The 25,800-nt window shown below is 40.1% G+C and overlaps 1 protein-coding gene across 4 annotated transcripts in view; it reads left to right on the plus strand.

The window, feature by feature from the left end:
- CHCHD3 (coiled-coil-helix-coiled-coil-helix domain containing 3) overlaps positions 1 to 25,800 on the plus strand; it is a 270,756-nt gene that overhangs the window by 198,805 nt on the left and 46,151 nt on the right. For all 4 annotated transcript variants that reach the window (XM_032401548.1, XM_032401547.1, XM_032401550.1 and 1 more), the window contains one exon: positions 20,058 to 20,128. In XM_032401548.1, the coding sequence (XP_032257439.1) occupies positions 20,058 to 20,128 (71 nt within the window). The remainder of the gene's footprint in view (positions 1 to 20,057; positions 20,129 to 25,800) is intronic.

Genomic DNA, 25,800 nt, shown 5'->3' on the forward strand with positions numbered 1-25,800 from the left:
GAGAATCTCTTCAGTCAGTAAACTGAGGCTCCACGGCACCAGTGGAACTGCTCATCGGCGTCGCAGTGTAAATATCAGTGCACAGAGCAGGGTCGTTACCCAGGTTGCTTTCCTCATCTGACTTAAGAGCTATTTAGGAAAAATGGCTATATGAACACTTGCCTAAAAGATGTTACTGATTTGTAAAGAGAGTATTCTTACAAGCATTTATATTCTTTCTTGTCCCCAAAATGATTCGGTGGGACTTGAGCAATATATATTTTTTAAAGATTTATTTATTTATTTATTTGACAGAGAGAGAGAGAGAGACAGCGAGAGAGGGAACACAAGCAGGGGGAGTGGGAGAGGGAGAAGCAGACTTCCCGCCGAGCAGGGAGCCCGATGCGGGGCCCGATCCCAGGACCCTGGGATCATGACCTGAGCTGAAGGCAGATGCTTAACGACTGAGCCACCCAGGCGCCCCGATTTGAGCAATATTGTATCAGGAAGGCTGGTGTTCTCTAACATACAAACTCTTAAGTGGGCAGAACACTAAAAATCCATTTTCTGTGTGTAGTCAGTGCTGGCACAATACTAGGCTATTCATGCTTTCTCCAGCAGACAGCTAAACCCCGGGAAGCTGGTATCAGAATCAGGGAGATCAGGGCACGGCTGGCGCAGGCCAGCTGCTTGAGGGTTGTGTAGTGGCTGCCAGCCTCAAAGGGAATTTTCCGTTGTGTTATGGTTTCTGCTTTTTGTCAAGAGTGAAAGGTGTATAACAAAAGTTTGTTCAAGGGAAGTAAAACCAAAAAGAAAAGAGGAAAAAAGAATGAAGAAGAAATGGATAAAGAGTTGAAGACCGCCGTACTCTAAAAGAGCTCCCGGGTCCTGATTAGAATGGCTGTGTCTCAGCATAGAGAGTTCAAGACCAGCATGGTAGCCCTGCTTATGATGTGACACGGCCCCACCCAGCACTGCGGAATCCCACACCCTGCTGAATCAGATAGTCTTTGGCTGGAATGAGGCAGTTGTGCCCCTAACTGACTTCACCTCCTTCAACTCTGGTTCTTTCAACATAAGGGTAACTTAATTTTTAAAACAAGGACCCCGAGGCCCAGAGAGGTTGAGTGGCTTGCCTAAGGTCACCTGCATTCATTCAGGCCACCTTTAGGAGATGACCCCCTGGCAACCAGAGGTCTACAGCTCTCAAATAAGCTGCTTTGTGGGGCATGACAGTGCCACCAGTGTTTTAGGCAGAATGAGAATGATCACAGGTCAGGGATGTCATAAAGAAGATTCTTGGAAAAGGATTCCATAACCTGGAAGGTCCCTTACAGTTTTAGATCCTGTGATTCTTGCTCTATTTCCATTGCTTCAGTAAGGCGGTGATCTCTCCCTGGCTTCTTATGGAAATAGATCTTTGAAAGCATTTTGTTACATTTTCTGTTTAAAATAGCAATTAGCTTTGCATCTCAGATACTTTACTGGGTACCATGTGTATCATTCATTTGGAGTATTAGTTCACTAGCCAATAGCCCACAGTTTTAGTTATATATGAAGCAGTAGTTCGGTGAAATAACATTGCAGCTCCTCACTAAACCAAAAGCTCAAGAAAGCTTCTGGCTGCAGAGAGACCCTCATTTTCCTGGCTGTCAGCCTGACTGATATTTTAATTTTTTTGCCCTGTAGAAAACTTCAGTCTCTTATCCAATAGATAAATGAGTGAACCCCCCAGGAAATGCAGCAGAATGTTTCTGTTTGCCAATGCAATAAATGCAGAAGCTAATAAATGTCTACTTACATCAGGAGGAGGCGTGTAATGAGTAAATGATGAGAAAAAGAATTTGGGGAAACAAATGATCTATCCAATCTAAGATGACAACCAGGTTCTTAATAACTTGTCCTCTAGTTGGAGAGAGGGCTTTCACCAGGCAGAGAATCAGCCTAGCACAAGGCCATTTACATCTGGCTGCTGATGGATTTGGTTACATTTGGGTCACACTGAGCAATAAGCTGCGATTCGAACTCAACCTGGTTATTGCAGACGTTCTTTGCTTCTATAATTTCTGTGAGTGTGTGCTAGGAAAAGCAATGATTTCAGGGCCTCATTCACACGGCTTACTCCAGATTGCATTTATATTTCACATTTGTCTTTTTAATCAAGACCTTTTTCAAAAGTAAAGAACCAGTCTCTTTCCCTTGAGATGTGTTCAGATCACAGGGGTTTCACCAGAACTTACTTTACTGTGGGTGAATATGCTATTCTTTAAGGTGCTTTTGTAGACCTCAACTCTCTAAATCCCTAGGGTCTGCCTTTGTGGAAACTAACAGAATGCAGGATGCTTTTTGTCCCTGGTGGATGGCTGCTTTCTTGCTTGTGGTGTTTGGAAGGACTTGTAGGAGGCAGAAGGCTCAGTGTGATTAAGACAGAGCGACTGAGCTAGGCCTTGAAAGGAGTTGCAATCCGCACTGAAGATGGGAGGAGAGACTCCATGCCAGACCAAAAGATCATTTGATGACATGCATTTTGTTCTCACCCCTTTGTGTGATCTTTCTAAGAACATTTCTCAGTAAAGTCATGTGGAAAAGATTGGCTACTAAATACCAGCAGTTTTCAAGAACAGATTTTCATGAATATTTCTAGAAGAAGACTATCAAATTTGCTTGCTGGGTCTTCCATAATTATCTTTTCTTCCCCATCTTACTCTCCCTCCACTTTCCTCCCCCACTTCCCCACCCCCGCTTGCTTTTTTTTTTTTTTAAACAAATAAGACACATTCTGGCCTGTTTTAGTCCCACATGAATGAATGCATCTCTACAGCTGAGGAGTGAAAGTTTTAAGTAGTAGTAGGATTTAGGCCCCGTAATGAAGGAAAATGTTAATGAGTCATCAGATAAAAGCTGGACAGAAGCGATACTACAGGGACGTTGTGTACTTGGCAGCGTATGAAATGTGCCTTCGAGATGGAGGAATCCTGCACAGCCCTTTCTAAGGCAGAGCCATTATACCTGAAAGCTAAGACTTTTCAATGTGCTTCTATTCACATGCATATTTCTCTGCCAGATCTTTCAAAAGGCCTTTCCTTTGAAATACAAAAAGATAAACATGTCTTTGAAATGGATAGGTGATCCCTTTGCCACTTGTGAAATCTTTCTCCTTTTCATATCAGAGATTTTAACCCTTAAATTAAGACTGAGTTTTCTGTTCACCTGCGAAGCTTTATATGTGTTGCCAGCACTTGAGAGAACCATGTCACTGTTATTATTAACAACTGAGTTTGTGCTCAAAATCGATGAAAGGAAATTAAAACTTGAGATAGGTGTTCCATCTGCATGGGATCTTATTTTACTTGGGTACCGCAGTTCAATCTTACATGACTTAAAGAAATATAATACCTCTGTGGTCAAAGAAAATCATGAGTTTGTCAAGTACTTACAGAATACCATCTATTGCTTTCTATGAAAGAGGCTACAATATTTTTAAATCTCAAGGCTTAAGTTACAGCCCTGTACTTAGAGCATCAGACCTGGGCTGATTTGGTTATAATACTTACTGCCTTTGGGATGTCAAGCAAATATGTAACTTCAGTTAAGCATACCATTCCTGGTAGGTAAAATGAAGGCCTAGCCTCTCACTTTGCTTCTTCTTTAGCTGGTTTTCATCATAAAATCCATTGATACAAATAATCATTTATATCACCATATTTGCTGTTGTGGGGGGTGGGAGGGGGTCCAGATCCCCACCAGCCTCCCTGCAGTTTTAGCTGTTGCTGTGATGGGATTGTATTTTTTTGTAAAGGTGGGATCCCCAGAGCCTCTGCTCTTTCCAGGGACTTTTCATAATGAATATCACATCCCTGTTGATTTATAAACATTAGAATCACATAACTACCTTTTTTTAAAAAAGAAGAAAAAATATTTCCCTCAGCTACTAGCATTTTGCTCTTAGGAGATGGTTGCCAGTAAATATTTCTTATTTAAAAAATGAACGTTCACCCACTTAACAAATGGCAGAAGAATTTCAGGGACATCAGGAATAAATAGGGTTTTGACCTTTGTAATTTAAAATAGGTTTCACCTCTCTTTTAAAATTAACTCATACCATCTCATCTGTATTGGCCTCATGGATGGATACATACTGTGTAGCTTTTGAAAATGCTAGCTTTTTGTTTTCATTTTCTCGCTCCGGAAGAGAGCTGGTACAGTTTGGAACATTATAAGAAATTGTTGTAAAACTGTCTTCACTCTTCAGTCTATTCACCAAGGACCAAAACTTAAAGGAATTTAAATATTTCTTCTCTCCTTTTTCCATCTTCAGGATTGAAGCAAGCTGAAGCAACTCCTACCCCTCCATTGTATGGGTGATCTGTTACTTTTTTTAGCTGTTCTCTGTGGTTGAATGTTTAAGTTGCTTTTCATTTTTCAGTATTATAAGCTCTGTGATGAAAAAAATTTTAGCTAAATTTTTATACACACCCATGATTTTTTCAGATATTTCTAGAAATGAAGCCGAGTCAAAGTCATTTGAGACATGTTGCTATAAATTGTACCAATTTATACTCACACTAGCAAATTACGAGGGGAGCCCATTTCTTCATATGCTCATCAGCATCATATATCTGTATAAACAAAACAAAAAGCAAACAAAAAACCCAGCCAACTTGATAAGCATAAAGTGAAATGATTTTACCAATCTTTGTCTCACAAATTCTCCTATAACCTATCAGATGCTACTTTCAGGGAATTGTATGTGGCAAAAACCTGTACCCTAGACCTTTTTTTCAATGAGGAGATTTTGAAAAATGGCATTTTCTCTTAGGTGAAAAGTCTTACTTAGAAAATAATAAAATTATTTCTGCAATGTTGGCTTTGGTTGGGTTTTGCATAGTTTTTCTCCTAGGCCTCTGATAGTGTACAATGCCAGGGACAAAAACTGATCCACAAGTGAGAAACTGCTGTGGATAGCCATTCCCTGCCCCTTACCTGCACCATGCCCCGACTGTTGAGTACGGGTGTGAGATGTATGCATCAGAGGGTGAGCACCCTAGCTCCTTAATGAGTAAATCTCAGAGGTGACGAGTAGCTTTCTAAGCATAATGATGAAATTACCTTTTAAGCTCTGGAATGCTTTGCCCCATCTGCTCTTGGGGGCACCCTCAATTAAGGCTTTTAGTTATAACTCTGCCGAGGTCAGTCAGAATCTTCTCTTACTCACTCGAAGACATGCTCAGTCTGGGATTCTGAGCTTGTCTGTGGCACTCTCCCTTTTATGTGAGCTGCTTATTTTTATGTGGTGTCAGAAGGGTATTACCTCTAGCAAAGATTTGATTGACTTGGGGGCTGCTGTTCAGCTGGTGCCAGAGGAGCAAAGAGACCAACACTGTCATGTCTGTGAAAGCAAGCTTGAAGGTTTGCTCAGTTTTCAGGAAAGGCTTTCTTGACTAGGTTTTCTGGATCATAATGAGTTACTGGTGTTGGCCTCTATCATATTTTTAAAAAATTGAGGTGCTAGGCAAAAGTGGGAAGAAGGCAGACTCTGTCTTGGCCTCTCCAACCTGTTGTGTCAGGACCCCTTGGTTTCCTGACACTTCTCCTTCCTCCCAGGGATTCAGTTTTTAGTTTACATGCTTCTCTTTTTGTCTTGGGAAGCATTAGTCTTGCCCCCACCTGTTTGGTTAGGAGTCCCTCTGAGGACGTCACCTTATAATAAGCTAAAGGGTAGTAAATGGGTTAGCTCAGAGTTTCTCAACCTGGATTCCAAGGAAGTAATCTCAGAAGGTCTTCTCATCTCTGTGAGGATCTTTAGAATTTGTATTTTCTGTTCTGTGTTTGTATGATTAATATAATCCTATTTGCAATCAGAAGGATGGACCGTACACATTTGAGGAACACAGGGTTGGATGCCAGCTTACCTCCTCCCGTGGCATTCGCGTTGTGATGAGGGGCTCTTGGAGGCTGCAATGGTTTATGGAACCGAAGGCAATTATATTCTTTGTTTAGTGTAATGGGTCCGTTTCTATTTCTCTCTCCACTAGCCTTTAAAGAGGTCTTCACCCTCCCATCGGTAGGGCCCACATTAGCTTATTGTTGAAAAATAAGCTCTTTTTTATGAATTGTAGGTTGGCCTGTCAGAGGGCTAGAAGAGAAGGTGAAATGGGTAAGCCAGTTCATCAAGGGGAGCATATGTTGTCCATTTTTCAGATTATTGATATAAAATTGGGAATGAATAAAGAACGCAGCAGAGTTGATGGTGAAGAAGCTCATGTTTGCCTGCTTCTCTACCCTAAGGATTATTGTTTCCAGCTTTCTTCTTAGCCCATGGTTTTCAAGAGAACACTGAGCGTGTGTGCACGCCAGTGCGTGTGCTGAGCCCCAGTACAAGAGAGTTTGATTTCTAGAGTTCCTTTCCACAGGGGCCGATGAGAGAGCAGTTAGGGTGGAATGGAATGCGTGCCTGGGATGTGTTGCAGTCGAGCAGCGACGGCTTCTCCAGGGAGCTGCCCGGCGGGTGTGCTGTTCAGTGTGCGTACCGTCACCTCAGGGAGCCCTTCCCAACACTTAGGGCCTGGCAAATTGACAGTGTCCTGTTACAGCTGGCAAGAGAACCAGAGGTCCCTGCGCCGGAAACACGCAGTGATTTAAAAGTTTCTGTGTGGGGCTTGCAAGACATCGTGGTAAATTCTCGTGATAACCCTTCTGATAACTGAAATTGCTTCGTCTCACCCTTGTCGAAGAAACAGTGAAACGCACAGCCCTGTCAGAAGTAGAAAGGTGTCAGGTTTGTAATTCAGAAGTCTAAAAGGTGAGTGTGGAAGGGCGTATGGTTTTCCCTCAGAAGAGCTACAAACAGCAGGAAGATTTTAAGACCTTTTACCGACATTATTGTAGAAAAGGATAATAGAAAAATGCATAACCTTCTATGTAGGGTAAATGGGGAGTCTCATAAGCATGGTTAAAGGCAGGAAGGGATCAGGGAGTCACTTTCCCAAAATATCTAGATTAGTTACTTTTCTGGCATGATACAAATTTAGGTGTAATGCCTGTTGGAAATTGTGGCATGGTTAATTTTCTTATAAAATGATACAATCCCATGGTAAAAATTTAAATTGTTACAGAAGGCTATTAAATAAGAAGGAAAAGTATCTCCTCCTCATGTCCCCTTTCCAGGGGTGACAAATATTTCTTGCAGACTATTTCAAGGTTTGTGTGTATGCATGTATGTAGACTCACCAGTTTAGAAAATTTACTATTCAAATTATTTCACAACTTTTTCCTACTACATGGACCCCTTTTCCATCCATATCAGTACCAGTAGATTTCCCTTATTTCTAAAGAGGTTAGAAGAAAGTTTTACAGGTGGAGAGAATTCTGCTCTGAACCTTGAATCATCTGACAGAAACAGCGAGAGAAATTAAAAGGAAATAAAAACACAACTAACTTAAGAACTGCATATGAGGGGTAGTTAGCTCCTTTAGGAAAAAAAATAGGGCTTTAGAGACTCATTAGAAAAACTACTTCCTAGAAATAAAAAAAAAAATCTATATAGTGATCCTGTGGCACTGTAATTCCCTGTTAATTATACATATATTGGTGTGATTTTTGAATTTATGTCTGTCTCCTGTATGTCATGAGCTCCCTAGAAGCAGGGCCAACCCCCTGTTTTCTCTGCATTATATTCCAAATTCCTGGCCTGTGTCTGACACAAATCTCCAGTATTTGTAGAATGAAGAGATGAACAGATGAAGGAAACGTAGAATGCCAAGTGAATGTTTGCTGCAGCTGTTTATTTAAATTGCCCAGATGAAGAAACTAGGCATGAGATAATATAACTCATATATACGAGGGGCGCCTGGGTGGCTCAGTTGGTTAAGCAACTGCCTTCGGCTCAGGTCATGATCCTGGAGTCCCGGTATCGAGTCCCGCATCGGGCTCCCTGCTCGGCGGGGAGTCTGCTTCTCCCTCTGACCCTCCCCCCCTCATGCTCTCTCTATCTCATTCTCTCTCTCAAATAAATAAATAAAATCTTAAAAAAATACATATATAACTCATATATACGTAATATAACTCATGTAGTGGCATGGCTGTCAATGAATCTACGATTTCTATTCTAATTAGAAAACTAAATCAGGAAAGAAAAACCTGAGACTCTAATTAGTGAAGTTCCTCAAGTGCCTGGGATAAAACTAGAAATGCCAGAAGCAGCCCTGAATAAATAGCTCTTTGCTTTACATGAGAAACAGTATAGATGGAAGGAGAATGTAGGTACAAAAGCGATTCATTAACTTTGCCAAGGTGCCTGGGAGACCATGGTGTTTTCATGAAATGTGGCTTCTTCGAGACAGTAAGCTTTGATGCTACCGTTAAACATGGCGTTAAAAATTTTCAATTCTTCCTGTCCTTTGTCAGAAAAGGAGAGAGGCAGATGGAAACAGATTTCTGACAAGTGGAAGCAGAGCATTTCTGCAAAGGACAGAGGTGCTCCTGTTGTGTCTTTGCGCTTGACTTTATGAAAGTCATTTGTGAGGTGCACGAAGAGCAAACCTATCAGGGCTTAAGGAAGGTCTGTTCCGGGTTATCGTGACTCTGTGTATCATGAAGGTGGAATGGCTTCAGTTAGAAGTTTATTTTCTTAATTTTATTTATTTATTTTTATTTATTTATTTATTTGAGACAGAGAGAATGAGAGAGAGAGAGCACATGAGAGGGGTGAGGGTCATAGGGAGAAGCAGACTCCCCACTGAGCGGGGAGCCCGATGCGGGACTCGATCCAGGGACTCCAGGATCATGACCTGAGCCGAAGGCAGTCGCTTAACCAATTGAGCCACCCAGGCGCCCAGAAGTTTATTTTCTTCTTATTTAATAAAAGTCTAGAAGTGCGCAGTCGAGGACTGACATGTTGTCCTTAGAGCCCCAGGCACCTACTGCTTCGCTCCGGCTTCCTGGCCCAGGGCTTTCCCTCTCCAAAGTCAGTTTGTATTCCAGGATGGCTGCTGGAGCTCTGGCCATCCCGTCTACCTCACAGACTGGAAAAAGGAGAAAAGGCAAAAGGGCTGAAAAGATTCTTTGCCAACTGAGGTCGGCTCTCTTTAAGCAGCCTACCTGGAATTCCCATACAATTCTGCTTACAGCCCGGCCTAACTAGAAGCAACCTGTGAATTGTAGTTTGGTTGACCATATATCTAGTTTATCTAAGTAGGAGGGAGAAATGGTGGGATAATTTACTGATAGGCTTTCCTGCAGGGAATCCTCATTTGCCTTTATCATAGAACTTAATAGTCAGAACTTCTGATTTGTTTGAGACTGCTAAATTAGTAATTTATTATAATCACTAGTGATAGGAATTTGAAAAAAAAAATAGGGTGGAGAATAATTAAGATACACTTATATAGGTACCCAGAAGGTTATTAGCAGAAACGTAGGGCTACTCAGGATAGCTCTTCAGGAGATTATCGCTTGCACAAACCAGCATTAAACCCATCCACTTGGTGCTCATTCTTCAGGTTGTGGAGTCATGCAGGTAATTTAATGGAGCCTAGGCTCTGATGGGATTAGCTAGGGGGCTAAGGGTTGTTGGCGGGAGTGGTATTCTGATGGAGAATGAGGAGAAGCCAGGCTCTATGCCAAGTGCTGAACCTACAATGTCCCGTTGATACAATCACCCCAAAGATAAGGTCCTCGTTCTTAGATGTTAAAAAGTGAGATCCAGTTTAAATAACCAAATCCATTCCTTGGTGTACCTCTTAGAAACAGAATACTGAATCTGATATACCATGCATTTGAGCCAGTGTTGGCAATTTGCAAGCTATTTAAATAGGCAGTGTATTTATTTAAAAGGCATTCTCTAGAGCAGAAGGTTAGGGGGAGGGAAAGGGATAAAAGGAGAGGGTAGATAGACAGTGGACTCAAGGCCATGGGTTTAAGAAGTGCCAATAATGAAAGAGTCTTTAAGATGCCAAGTTCTTTATTCAAGGGTCACTTTTTTCACTGATTATGATCAAATTCCTTCCACTGCTCTTCTTCCCATCTGTAACAGACGTCAGCATATACAGGAACACACAGAAGGCAGAATTCAAATGACCCATTAGGTTTTCTGATAGAAGGTTTGTCAGGATAAATACTAAAACCACTAGATAAACTAAATTTAGACCTTTAGTGGTTTTTTTACTTCTGAAAATTCTGTAATTTTTAAAATTGTTGTGCTAAAAATTAGGTATATTGCAGTCAGTCTCTTGATTCTGTGTGAGTCTATAAAAAAGACAAGATGGGTTGAGGAAGCATGAACTCTTTTTTGGCCACCTGAAACCATTCAGTAGATGACTGTTTCAGGGCTTCTGTGCCTGGAATTGTAACCATGCTGCATTTGCAGCATTAAATCACATCCCCAAATGCTTAGCTTCATCTTGGGGGAAACATACTTACCTGCATCTAGCTGATTACATATTATAACATAGTTCCTGGACAACTGTTATAACAAGAAGTGGAAGTCTGTTTTGAATCCAGCTGCTTAACCTAGGAATGCTCATATTGACATTGTCGGTCAATAGGAAGGCTTTCACTGATGCTTGTAGACACTAGACCTTTGTTTAAGAAAGCTAGCCAGGTAGAGTAACACTTGTGTTTGGGTGGGTTGTAGGAGGGATAGAGACCTACAACGGTGAGCAGTAATTATAGATCATCTTTGAAAGAATAGAGCCACACCTTCAGCCAGTCTGCTCACATCTAAGGTCAGACTTGGTCCTTCTCCCATTCACTGTTGCTAAATGTCTGCAGAGTTGCAATCATCTTTGAATAGACAGTGAGTAGGGCTGTAACTCTCCTCTGAGAAATAGTGTAAGGTTACCAGAATTTAAATTATACCTCAGTGTGATGGTTATATAGTTGTGCCCAAATCATCATATGAAGCATTTTGTAAAAGAACTGACAAGAGCTAGTTAACAAATTTTTCTTGTGTCCTTTTTGATTTGTACGTTTCTTGTATACCGCAGGTATGATCATATTATAATAGAACAGAAATAAGATTCGGAACCTGAGAAAATACTGCCAGAATACTGTGTGTGCATGTTTTCTTTTGATCTAATTTAGAACTTGCAAACAGACACTTTTCAAATGTAGCAGTAATGTGTGTCTGTGCATGTGCATTTTAAAATACACTTTTAAAGGGAGACTTTCTGAAAATGGAAAATGGCAGTATCACACATTGAAAAACATGGGCCATGGCCAATACCCCAAAAATTGGGAATGATGCCCACTCTTGTGGATTCCCATTTCCTTCCTATACTGTCTAAAATCTTCGTTTTTGGGTATTAGAATACCAGATGGGTAAATCCCACCCCCCAAACCCCAAATTTGGATTTTAAGAGTGGCTGAAAAGAAATACTGGAATACTTGTATCCAAAGTCAACCACACTGTTTTGTGCATGATTTTGTGCTGTCACTTCAGCTATCTGTGGCAGGTATGATAAATTGGCTCAATAAACACCAATTCCAAGCTCCTGCTTTCTCTTACTGTAGAAGTGAGAAAACAAAACACTTGCATCCAGGGTTGTGCATGGTCTGTAATTCTGGCCACTGAGATGGGAGCGCAGATCTCTGGAGAGAGCTCCTCTTCCCTTCTCTATCTCCTTCCTCTTCCTTCCTGAGAACTTGGGCACGAGAACTGGAGGTGCAGCAGCTAGCCCGAGACTCTGGGGACACAAGCCGATGCTAAGGGTGGCTGCGAAGGAATAGAAAGAAAAGGGCCTAGGCATTGGATAGTAGCCTTGGCACCTACATCAGCTGTGGGTTTCCAGCATCCAGACTCCTTCTTACCTGAGGAAAATAAGCCCCTTACCTGCGTGTCGCTTGAACTGTTACCAGTGTACTGTCATTGTACTTGAACATGATCCTAGGTGATATCCACATCCCTTTTTTTGTGGCATAGCAGACTGCAATGTTGGTCAGTTTGTGAAAGAGACATGTAATAAATGTAGTATTCCATTTTGCCCATGTTATATTATATCATTTACCTTAGACTTATCTCTCTCCCAGCCTGTTGTAAATAAAAGTCAACTTTGGAATGAAGTTTAGAATGAATGGTGTCACTCTAACATTATTTCAGTAAGTTTCGTGTATCATACACTGTGCCGAGTGCTCTAAGTATAATGATGGGTGGGATGAGATACTTGCCTTGAGGGATCGTATGGACTTGTTGGAGAGACCACATGTAAACACATGGTCAGTACCATGCGTTAAGTGCTTTGATAAAAGTCCATGGTGCTTATGAGAAGACAGATGAAGGGCATAAATCAGTTAGCTTTTACTGTATAACCAACTACCCCAAACTCTGGCTTAAAACAACTCCCATTTATTTACCTAATGATTCTACAGGTCACCCATCTGGGCACTACTTCTGGATTTGGCTGGCCTCACTTATCCTGAGTTGGCTGAGGTTTGGCTGGGCCTAGGATGGCCTCAGCTGGAGTGACTTATAGTCTCTCCTACTTTAGCCTGGGCTTATTTATGTGGCACTAGGCAGGGTTCCAAGAGAGAGGCTTCTGTTTGTTAAGTGGCCCGTCGTTGCTCCTGTCACATCCTGTTGGCCGGAGCAAGTCAGAAGCATAGCCCAGATTGAAGGGGTGGAGAAATAGACTCCACCCTTTCATGATAGAGAAACTTGCAAGGTCGCCTCACCCAGGGGCATGTATTACAGAAAAGAGGAAAAAATGGTGGCCAGTTTTGAGGTCTGCCACAGGGCTCTGAGGGAACAGAGGAGAGGTACAGCAATAGATTTCTTTAAGGAATTCATCTCAACTTTTTTCTTTTTCTTCTTCTTTTTTCTTTTTAATTGAGAGAGAGAGAGAGAACACAGGCGGGGTGGGGGGTAGAGGGAGAGGGACAAGCAGACTCTCTGCTGAGCAGGGCGCAGGACCCAGGGATCATGACCTGAGCGGAAGGCAGATGTTTAACCAACTGAGCCACCCAGGTGCCCCCATCTCAACTTTTTAAAATTCAAGATAATAGCCCGCTCTTTTTTTATTAGCACTTAAGGAAAGGGATACCATCAGTTCTGGAATCATTTTCCAATATTGCCAACTTCTACTCTTTTGAACACTAGTTTTAAAAGTAATCCATAAGAAAATGTTGCTCTGAGAAGAGAAGAGTTGCATGCAAAGAAGTACAGGATTGAAATAGTGGTTGTCCACTTGTCTTAATCCAGCATTTCTCATGGAACATTTGAGGGATTCTGTTCTCTCAAGATGCTCCAGAATGAAAAGATTCCATGGGAAATCAGTTTGGGATTCATCATGAAAGGTATTTCTCATCTTGGAGATTTACAATGCATAGTAAGAATTAAGGCCCTGGGAGGTCCTGGCATTAAAAAGTACTTTTACTATTTAATTTGGTTCATTGGATTTCATTGGTGAGAAGGTCAAAATTATTGGTTTGATTTTTTTTTTTTTAATATGGGCTGGTTAGTGTCACCATCTCTCTCTCTCTTTCTCTCTCTCTCTCTCTCTATATATATATATATAGTTTTTTCATAGTCATTAACATTGTTAGTACTGCCCAGCCACAGTCTTCACATTTCCGATTTATCTTAAGGAACAGAAAAATAGAACAGATGAGCTGTGTAAGCAAAGTTCAGTGATGATTGGTTTAAAGGAAGAAAAGATTTTTGTTTTTTAAAGATTAAATTTTTATTAAAATGGCTTTTGAAAAAAATTACCCAACACTCTATACTTTTTTTTACTCTTCAAATAATTTATAAAGATAATAGGTAACATTCCTGTAATGCTTACCATATATAGCCCTAGGTACTTTTCAAAGAACTTTACATGAATGATCATAGTTAATCTCCCAGAGATTTTTATTAGGCCACTTCTGTGACCCTCCCCACCTTACAGATGTGAGAGAACTGTTGGGGTAAAGTAACATGTGCTGTTTTACCAGGATGGAGCTGTCATTGGTGGTGTGGCTCTGCTGTGAGTTGCTCACCGAAGTACAGAGGGCTCTGGACAACATGTTCATGTTTTAAATATATTAAAGATTTGTGTACAGTGGAACATTCAGTCTCGCCAACTCAGTCTGTTGCCTGTGCCCTTTTTAGTAATCGGTACCTAGTGCCTTAGATTGGAAAATGTTTTAATATGGAAAATGGAAAGGCCTGTCGTTTCCAGTGGTGTCTTGTCCTCTAATCTAGGTGACAGACGCACCTCCCATATCTAGTATTATGTTGTCATTTTGGAGTTCCTCCTAGGAACTCTTATTTCACTAAATCTTTGACCAAAAAAAAAGATAAGCCTTTATCAGATTTTTGATAGCACTAAAACATCAAAAAGATAGTATTATTCTACTTTGAATTTATAAGGTCTACATTCTCAAAGGAAATCTTGGTGGAAAACGTTGTTTTAATGGTCATGTCAAACAAAAATTTGTTTTAAAGTAAGAAAATAATAGACTTTTAATATTTGATTTAAATAACATTTACCTACCACAAATTCATGTAACCACTGAACAAATCATGTCAAATATTTTACCTGCTGTTGATGGAGCAGGAAACTGCAAAGTGAATATGAGTGAAAGGTATTTTTAAATTTTAGGTTGTAGGTGCACCTGAGTGGCTCAGTCAGTTAAGCGACTGACTCTTGATTTTGGCTCAGGTCATGATCTCAGGGTCCTAGGATCAAGCTCTGTGTTGAGCTCCAGACCCAGTGGGGAGTCTGCTTGAGATTGTGTCTCTCCCTCTCCCTCTACCCCTGCCCCTGTTCCTTTCTCTCTCTCTTTCTCTCTCAAATAAAAAGATCTTTTAAAAAATTGGTTTAGGATGTAAAAGACCTTACCATCATAGAATCAATATGGCCATGCACAAAGCAATGATCCTTTCATTGAAAGACCACCGTGTCAGATCATGGGCAGCTTTCTCTGCCTGTTCTTTTGGTTCTCTTTTTAGGGTCATCTCACCAGGTTGTGTCTCCCATTCTCCATACAGCATGAGGACTTAGAAAGTATTTTAACGAAGTTTGGAGGGGAGATACAGATACATGTAGATAGGTAGGTATATATAGACAGGTATGTATGGTCATTTATGTATGGCCATTTTTAAAAATTAATTAATTTGACAGATTGAGAGCACGCACGAGCAGGGTGAGCGGCAGGCAGAGGGAGAGGGAGAAGCAGGCTCCCCACTGAGCAGGGAGCCCAACTCGGGGCTTGATCCCAGGACCCTGGGCTGAAGGCAGTCGTTTAACCAACTTAGCCACTCAGATGCCCCATATGGATGGCCATTTTATATACATAGATATATATATTCTCTACCTTCTCTGGCAATTGGAATGTGGATGTTACTTACTTGAAGAACAGACCATCTAGGTCTCAAGATTTGGCTATTAAAAAAGGATCAGATGAAAATACAATTAATGTAAGTGCACTACGACATGCTGTGGGGTTGACCAAATAACAACACCCATAGTTATGATAATGACATTAAAGTGACAGTAATTTATAATTAATAAACAAGAAGAGGGGCATGTACGAACCAAATACCATCCCAAGACAACAGAGATAACACAAGCAGCCTCTCTGAAAATTAGGGTACTTCTACCACCTGTGGGTACCTATTCAGAGCAGAAACATTGCAGCATTGGTAGGCAGCTGTGAAGGCAGAGTCTGGGGAGTAGTTTGGGGTCCAGCTTGAAGAAGGGCCCATTGCTTCTATGGTATTTGTCTCAGTAATGCATAATAACGTCAATCTAATTATGAGAAAACGTCAGATAAGCCCAAATTACCAGTCATTCTGCAAAAGATCCAACTGGTGTTCCTCAGGAGTGTCAAGGTGTCATAAAAGACAAGGGGAGGCCGAGGAACTGTCACAGAGAAGAGGAGACTGAGGAGCTATAACAGCTGAATGCAATATGACATTCTGGATTGGTCCTGAAGTAGAAAAAGAACATTTGTAGAACCAGAGAAATCCAAACAAAGTCTGCAATTTAGTTACTACTTGTTACTAGTAATGTAATATAGCATTGTTAACTTACTCATTTTGATGATTGTACTGTGATTATCTTGAGATGTTGACATGAAAGGAACGATGGTGAAGATAGACCGGAAGTTTCCACTATTTTTTTTTAAGATTTTATTCATTTATTTGAGAGAGAGCATGAGCAGGGAGAGGGCCTGAGGGAGAGAGAGAGAATCTCAAGCCTACTCTGGGCTGAGCATGGAGCCCAACATGGGGCTCGATCTCCCAATCCTGATACCACAACCTGAACCGAAATCAAGAGTTGGACACTTAACCAACTCAGCCATCCAGGCACCCTAGAAACTTTCCACTATTTTTGCCCCTTTTCTGTAAATCCAAAATTCTTTCACAATAGAAATTGAAAAAGTCCTTTTATTTGGTAATGTGTGGACATTCTGCAATAGCTTAGCATTACAAAATCTTGACTGAGCTGACCTCTTCAGCACATACCCCCTGCACATACTTCTGTTTTCTGGCTATATTAAATCATTTGTTGTTGTTAATTAGCTCCTTTGGGGAGATAGAGGAGAGTGATACAGTTTTTGTATATATTACAAAATATTATAACCAGTGTAATAAATAGCTGTATACACCTCATTTTAGAACACTTCATTTTTTTAAAAATATTTTTTTTTATTTATTTGAGAAAGAGAATGAGAGAGAGAGAGCATGAGAGGGGGGAGGGTCAGAGGGAGAAGCAGACTCCCTGCCGAGCAGGGAGCCCGATGTGGGACTCGGTCCGGGGACTCCAGGATCATGACCTGAGCCGAAGGCAGTCGCTTAACCAACTGAGCCACCCAGGTGTCCCAGAACACTTCATTTTAAGAAATATAGCAAGGCAGTGAAGACCCACTGTGTTTCCTTTCTTTGTGTTATTCTGCCCCTTCATCTCCTACTGCCACCACCAAACTGCTACCACTTGGAGATAATCAGTGGAATTTGCTATTTAAGAATCCTATTTTGTTATTTTGCATTTTTCCAAACTTGACATAAATTACACTCTGTGATATCATATCTAGAACTTGCTGGTTTTTTTGCTCCACATGTATGTCTTATTCATTCTTTTTCATCACTATGTAGATTTCCACTGTACGAATACCCAGTATTTATTCAATCTCCTGCTGGCAAGCATATTGAGAATTTTTTTTTTTTTTTATGGTTGTTGTTTTTTAAAAGTATTTTCTGAGACCAAAATTGAGACCAAAATTACTGTTTCTGAACTCCAGTAACACTATCCACAACTTTTAACTCAGTATTTGTGACCTTTCCTTATGAGTATTTTTGTTTTCTCTTACATCAGATGGAAAGCTTCTTGACGATCTGTTTCCCTAAGGTGAACATTATTGGGATAATAAGTATCTAATTTTGTTGAATAAGTAAGTAAATACTTACCTGAATTAAACACTGTCTACATACAGATCTTGGGCATATTTGTGTTTATTCCCTTAGTTGTTACATGTTGTTGCCTCCTGGAGCTTTTTCTCTGTTAGAAAGATTTATACAATGTGGGAATCTGGCCACTGAGGTGGAAATATAGGGCATAAATAAAGCCTAAAACTTTAACTTGAGGACGCCTGGGTGGCTCAGTCGGTTAAGCGGCTGCCTTCGGCCCGGGTCATGATCCCAGGGTCCTGGGATCGAGTCCCACGTCGGGCTCCTTGCTCAGCAGGGAGCCTGCTTCTCCCTCTCTCTCCCTCTGCTTGTGCTCTCTGTCAAATAAATAAAATCTTTAAAAAAAAAAAAAAAACTAGAGAAGTTAAAAGCTAAGATTGCAGACAACACAGGTACGTGGTTTTTTTGTGTGTATATGTGTTTAACATCCTAGGGAAACTTCGACAAAGTTAGTAATAATTTTACCTGCATTTGGTAACTTATTGTATGACAGAACTCTTTTGTGCGTCATTCTTGTTAGAAAGCTTACTATTGGGGCACCTGGGTGGCTCAGTCGTTAAGCGTCTGCCTTTGGCTCAGGTCATGATCCCAGAGTCCTGGGATCAAGCCCCGCATCAGGCTCCGTGCTCAGCCAGGAGCCTGCTTTTCCCTCTCCCACTCCCCCTGCTTGTGTTCCCTCTCTAGCTGTCTCTCTCTCTGTGTCAAGTAGATAAATAAAATCTTAAAAAAAAAAAAAAAAAAAGCTTACTATTTGCCTTTGATCATTTTGAATTTGTACCCAGAATTAGTTTTGCTGAAATTAGTTTTTTCCTCCAAGACTATTTTATTCTCAATAGCTTCCCAGCAGGAGAATAGATAAATACTGGGTATTCGTACATTGTTGCTCTTACTCTGCAAAAGCACTTAACAGGTTTCACAGCTCTGGTGCCCATCTTGTTGGATTTCTGTAGCCGCTTTGGCAGAGATAGGCAGGGCTAGTATCATCCATATTTTACAGGTTAGGAACAGTGAAAAGGAAGCTGAGGGAGTTTGAAGGACTTGCTCAGGGTCACAGAACAGAACCAGAAAGCAGATCTTTCAACCTAGTCCTGGCTCTGTCTGGACATTAGTTTCAATGCTTAAAATAATTGAAAGTATTAATCAAGATGTTATTGCTTCACAAGAATTTTAACAGGTAATTCAGTAACATAGTGCCCACTTGACAGTTTATCATAGTAGTATGGGGAGTTTCTCATCAGTGTTACTGGTAGATTAGTAACTGCCTTTTTACTGCCTCTTTGTTAGAAGGGTTCACAAAAAAGCTTAAACCAAACATTGCAAAAGAGCATGTTGTGACTGGTGTGTATTTTAATGGAAAGAAAAATCTTACAAGTAAAACTGAAAGGAAGGTGTGACACAATCTCAAGTTAAAATATTTGAGAAGACAAATGGCCTTTTGGTAGCTTGAGACCTACAGATGAATTAAAAAAAACCTCTCGGCATATAGATGAAGTTGGTCACTCAAATTGTAATTTTAAAAAATGCAGAAGCAGTATACTTAGAATATTGTCTTCATGTCAAAAATGCACCTTCGTGCTTGAAAATGATAAAAAATTACAATCAATCCTTACAACTGTTCTGTTCATCTTTATTGATCAGGTGCAAGAAAGATAAATCGCAGCCCAAATAAGATTATAGTAAATGTTAGCATCGTAGGGGACTCTAGGTTGATAGAGAGCCATTCATCATCTCAAATGGTGACCTGTCCACTGCTCCAGCCACCCTGAGTCTGCTGTCTAATCACATACCTATTGATTTTATCTACATCCAACAAACCTGGATGTGACTGTCATTGGGCAACCCAGATTGTTAAATGCAAAGGGGTCACTGATGTGAAGAGGATTTCATTTTCATTTTCTCCTCAACCAACAATGATTTATTAAAAAATAAACTACCCCAAGTCATGCATGTGAAACCTGAGTGATTAGGGATTGAAGGTGCACAATAGACCACTGTATTGTGTAGTGTTCTTTTGTACTGGGACACATTTTGCAGGATATTTCATTGAGTCTAAAGGTTCCTGAGGTCATTTAGGCTACCCCCTGCAGTAAGACAGGTTTCAAAGTAGCCAGCCAGAATAGACAGTTTTAAATTTTTCTGCCTCAGGAAAGGCATTACCTTTCTATTGCAACTTGATTTATGTTCATTTATGTAATAGTGGAAACATTTTTTTTTTTTTTTTGGTGTAAAAATTACCTAAATCCGTCCTCTGTTCTTACTGATTAATTTGTTATAAATGTTGATGCTCTTGCGGTCATATGGAGGTGATAGAACACATTCTACTCCATAAAGAATCCATCTCAAGGACAAAAATATCATGTTAAAAAAAAATGAACCTTGAATATCCTAGGTAGAACATTGGAATAGTAGGCAAAATATGTTAAGAATGTTCTCATGGGATCAAATAATGATGCATTTTAACCATGAAAGTTTATTTTAATTATAACTTGTATGCCGGCAGACATACTATTATTTAAATGGACACCTTTACATGCATTTTTAGAAGTTGCTATGCCACTTTTGGAAGAAATCTTTGTCCTCTTGCTTGAATGGCTGAACAAAGATTTTATGTATTTTTTGTCATTGTAAGCCCTGCACACATTTTGTCCTCTTGGACAGTGAAAACTCTACTATCAATCTTTGTCCACAGAGCTCAGAATTCTACAAAGTCACCACTGAACAATATCAGAAAGCTGCTGAAGAGGTGGAAGCAAAGTTCAAGTAAGTTTTTAACACTATTATAATTATTTACTGTTCTCGACAAGATGCAAGTACAACTTTATTGCTTTTTGCACAGAAGATAGTTTGTTGTGTAGCCCTCTGGAATACTTGGAAGTGTGTTTGGGCAGTTGAGGCGTATCCACGTTATCTGCCGTTAGTGGAATTCAAGCACAAGGAAAGAACCTTTGATGAAAGCTTGTTTGCAACTCAATTTTATGAAGTTAAGGGAAAATTGAAAGCAGTGGTAATAGAGTTTTCATTTGGAATCATACTACATAAGATAGGATGCCCTTGATTATGAAGGTGATATGAAATTGCTGTTAATAACAGAAACATAGAGACCATTCACTTTTATGTAATAAAATGACGGGCATGTCCAAATTTGAGTATCCACTCTTCTCCTGTTTAAGCTGTTTTCATTTCTTCACATGTACCTTGAAAGCATTTAAATCACAGACTTTACCTTGCCCCTGATTATGAAGGTGATGTTAAATTGCTGCCTCTGTTAATCCTTGGAATGTTTAAATGAATGTTCTGTAATTGATGGATCAACGTGTCCATGACCCATAGCCCTGTACTTTCCCTTTGCTGCCAGTTCTCAGGATAAGTAAGAAGACATCATTCAGAATTTTCCTGAGAGTATAAATAGCTCTATTGTGTAACCCCTGTTAGTAGCACATGTGCAAATTAGTGAAGCAAAAAAAGGTACTGTGACAGGTTTTGTTGAAAGGTTGCACTGGGCTCTGACCTCCTTCTTGGTGCATGTTTATAAGCATTTGATAAAATGATTAAACCTAAGGTGTAATGTTATTACTTCTTGCTGTGGTACAATTTGTGTGGTAATGGATATTAGTGTTCTTTTAATGTTGATGTTTTAAAAAAAAATGATTTTTTTTTTTTTTAATTTAAAGATGGTTTGAGGTATATTTAAACAGACCTCCAATCTTTGTTAGTGAATTCTCTTTTTAGGGGCAGCAGGGAAAGACCTGAGAATGGGCCACAGATCTCACTCTTAAAGGTTAACATGCTATCTTAAGTATTTAGATATAAGATTGGATATGGACTTGATTTTAAAAGGTGCTCTACATACATAATTTTTAAGTTATATGTTTATCTTTCTCCCTAATGATAAAGTAACATTCGTTAACTTTTTTGTCTTTGTACCATGAGAATTTTTGACTAGATACCCTGGGTATTTCTTCATGGTAAGAGGACAGCTATTCAAATAACTAAATTTTAAGGTAAATCAAAGGAGGTCAGTTCTGACTAGAATGATCTGTGAAGTTCTCCTAAAGAAGATACTAATTTAGTTGCGGCTAGAAGAGGAGTACTGAGTAGATGGAAAGGAAAAGTATTCAGAAGGAAAATCATGCTCTCTAGTTGGTGGGTGAGAAATTAGTTCAGATCAGTGGTTTGACTCAGAGGGATTCTAGTGCAAGACGAAGTTGGAAAGGTCAGTAGGGGTCATCATTAACTATTGGGCTAAAAAGTTGGTCTTCATTTAGCAAGAAGTTTTTGGAAGGTCTTTGACCAGGTAAATGCCCTGATTTCTGTGCTGCTTGAGTAATAGAAGTCTCTAACAGTGGATGTGAGGCATTTGATTTGGAGGCATGGGGAACAGTTAGCAGTAGTACTAAATAGATGAGAGGACTCTGTAAGCGACAGAGAAAAGAAAGAGATGGGTGCAAAGAAGTCATTGGAAGATTAGGTAGGAATTAGCAAATGACTGGTGTGTTCATTGGCTAGGGCTGCCTATCAAAGTCCTGCAGACCGAGTGGTCTAACAGAGATTGATTTTCTCGCAGTTCTGGAGGCTGGCCGTCTGCAATCAGGGCACCAGCAGGATTGGCTTCCCCTGAGGCCACTCTGCTTGGCTTGCAGGAGGCCGTCTTCTCCCTATGTCTTCACAATGTCTGCCTCTCTGCATCTGCATCTTAATCTCCTTTTCTTACGAATCCCATTGGATTAGGGCTCACCCTGATGACTTCATTTTAATTTAATTATCTCTTTGAGAGCCCTTTGTCCAAATACACTTTCTGATACTGGTCATTAGGTCTTCAACATATGAATTTGGGAGAGGGGGAGCCCAATTCAGCCCATAACACCTGGATAGAGGGGCCGGGGAGAAACAGAAATAGAGGGTTAGCAGATTGGAAAATTGGTGGAAGCTGGATTTTTACAGTTAAGTCTGGTTTGAGATGAAAAGAATCACTCTTCTGAAAGCCCGTGCACCTGCCATGTCATTCAACCTGGGCTAGCCTGCTGGCAAATGAGAGGGTACATGGAACTCAAAACTAAAGGTCCTGCTGACTTACTTTCTCCAAGACAACATGGCTCTGTAGGTTAGACTTCGTTTTAATCAGAGCCTCAGCAGCTTCATTCTCTCTTACCTTTAGAAGATATTATTCTTTATTAATTCTGCTCTCACCTGGTGTAGTAGAGAATTTGGCCTTTTCCAAAGAGAGGTCTAGTCTTTATACTCATCTTCTGGGAGAGGTAACCTCTCACCCCTTGGAATTTCCTGAGTGATGAAGTGTCTCATTAGTCATGATGGGCCCTTTGGGCCATGTGGTATCAGCCCAGCCTCCAGGGAAGTGGTACTGGAGACTGAATTCAGCCACATGGGCAGCTTGTCAAACAAACCCATATACCAGTGAAACCCTGGACACTGGAATTTGGGTAGACTTCCCCGGTTGATAATACTCTGTGCATATTATCACAGGTTGCTGCCAGGAGAGTAGAACATCTTGAGGACAGTGGAAGCTTTGTATCTGGAACTCTCCCAGACTCAGTCCTATATATCTCTTCATTTGGCTGGTTCTCCGTATCATTTCCCATAATAAGCCATAACTGTGAGTTTAATGGCTTTCTGTGAGTTCTGTGAGTCCTTTTGGTGAATTATTAAAGGTTAGAGTGGTTTTGGGAACCCTTTGAACCTGGCAGATGATGTCAGGGTGAGGACAGTCTTGGGGACTCTGCCTGCAGAATTTGCAGTTCGACTAAATGTAGTACAAACAAAACTCCAGGTTTTTACATACTATGAGGGAGTTTTAAGAGCTAGCTTTTCAAGAGAGTGGCTTTCATTATATTATTATTTTTTTCAGTACTATCTGCTAGACCAAGCTTCCTAGAATATTGTATTTTTGATTTGTAGTGAGGTTCTTAGCTTCACACCTAGGGAGTAATAGTGCCTTGGCTCTAAGAGATACTTACCATCTTTGAAGGCCCTGAAATTACTCAGTGGAACTTTGTTTCTCCTTACAGATTTGGCCATCCCAGGTAATCATGGCAGCTTTAATCTTTTGCAAGGCAGTATACTATATCCTTTTCATTTCATGACAGAGCTGATCTCAGCAGTCCCCCTTAGACAACAGGCTCAGAAGGACTTTGAGGACGATTTAATTAATTTTATCTGATGGAAGATTTCATTTGGATGCATCTTGGTTACAGGAGATGGAAGCTTTTTATTTTTTTATTTTTTTTTAAGATTTTATTTATTTATTTGACAGAGAGAGCGAGAGAGCACAAGCAGGGAGAACAGTAGAGGGAGAGGGAGAAGCAGGCTCCCCGCCAAGCAGGGAGCCTGATGTGGGGCTCGATCCCAGGACCCTGAGATCATGACCTGAGCCAAAGGCAGACGCTTAACCGTCTGAGCCATCCAGGCGCCCCGAAGATGGAAGCTTTTTAAATTGCAGTTTCAAGGGCGATATTATACACCTTATGGGGGTCACACAAAATGATTGTAAAGAGAAAGAAAGCTAAGAGTACTTGAAGCCACACATGATAAACACCAGTCACATCGATGCATCTTGCCAGGATAGCTAATGGAATTATTTTAGGGATGCTTAAATATTAACTCACACTTTAGTCCTTCAGTTTATAGTTTTGGCAGGAAACCATTAAAACACTTTAGATTTGATGGCATTTTTCCCCCTATTTAATCAACACGTCATTCATTCAGAGAGCTCCTCTGTGACATGCCCTCTGAGTTCTGAATATACAGCTATGAGGAAACAGGTAGGATCTTACCAGTATGGAACTCGGGAGTCCATCAGAGAGCAGGAGGAAGACAGAATTTTAAAATAAAGAGCTTTTGAAAAATCCCAAGGTAGTTCTATTATCATGGGATAATTGTGTCCCTAATGAGTTATTAAAAATATTACTTACGTTTTTTTCAGTAGGAATTAAACAGTTTGGAAATTAAGAATGTATGCTGTTTATTTTCCTGCAAGAACTTTTACCCCACAATAGCTTTAACATTTTAGCTATAAAACCAAATCCCTTAGCAGATCCAGCAATTTTTTACATCTAGCTTTTATTCAAAAGATAACCTTAACTTTTCCCAGTCCAACTAGAAACAATCACTGTTAGCAGTTCCAATTGCTTTTATCGCTCTGGTATTATCTGTTAAATAGAGCAATTTATGGTGCTAGTTCTCAGTTTCATGGTGCTGTTACCATGTCACGTAGAGAAGTGTTCCCTGGGTTAATCCTCATTCTTCACCTGATAGGTAATTAATTAAACAAAATACTATATTAAATGTTACATTGATGGTACTTAGCACAGGTCTAGCACAAGATAAATGCTCTGAATATTTGATTTTATTGTTATATATATTGTGATAATATTATTTTATTATTATGTCCAACTCAAGTTATATGACTGTGTACCATAGGAGAAATTTCTGTATTTGTTTCCAGACAAAATCTACCTGATGTTAAACCCCTCTCTGAAAACAAACAAAAAAACAATAGAAAGAGTTCTTATCCTCTAGGAGCTCTCAGCCCAACCAAAGACAAGGGATGAAGCCGTGGGGACGGGGAGGGTGCAGTGAGGCATGTGGCAGAGAACAGGGAGAGGGCTGCAGGGGCTCTATCTCTTGATCACTATCAGAATCAGACCTCCTTGGGTGGATTAGATCCTGTGTACCACATCTGCAAAAAGGAAGCATTATTACCAGTGTATTTTGTACATATGAGGTTTTTTTAAATAAAAAAACAAATGTTAAGCACATATCAAAGAAATATAGAATATTCTGAAGGCAATGGAAACCTTGTGAAGACAATACAATATCAAATAAATGAAAAGCATTTTAAAGACAATTGATATTTCTTTCCCATGCTGTCGTAGATAACAAAGTGGACCGTTTCCACCTTCCCTAAAGGAGAAAGTATGAATGTGGGAAATGACATAGGTCTGTTGAAAATGTTTTTGGACTCCTTTCGTTAAAGGTGTAACATTTCAGCTTGGCTTCAGTTTTGTTGGAAGATGAAGCACTTGTAAAGGAGTATGATTCTATGAGATCGTACATGAATACTAGTAATATTCCTTTGTGTGCTCTACTTTAGAAGGGTTTTCACTTTTATCCTTGAACGAAGTCGTTGAAACCTGACTTATAAATTTAGGCTCATGGAAGAAGCCTGGGTTATCCTTACAAGGTATTAAAAGATTAGTTACCCTGTGGAAGAAGTTTAGGTGATTTTAGAGTATCTGAGGAATGCTATGCAAAACTCTTAGAGATAAAATGGATTTTGTAAGTATTACCATATATTCAAAGTTTTCTTCAATGTAAAATGCTTTAACTTTAAAATGTTTTTGGTTTTATTAGGTTTTTCACTTTGACTGATGTAGGGGTGGAAAAGTTTGCCCTTCGTCTAGGATCTTTGGCTGGTC

This window comes from Phoca vitulina, unplaced genomic scaffold, assembly GCF_004348235.1.
Source record: "Phoca vitulina isolate PV1807 unplaced genomic scaffold, GSC_HSeal_1.0 scaffold4, whole genome shotgun sequence".
NCBI lineage: Eukaryota > Metazoa > Chordata > Mammalia > Carnivora > Phocidae > Phoca > Phoca vitulina.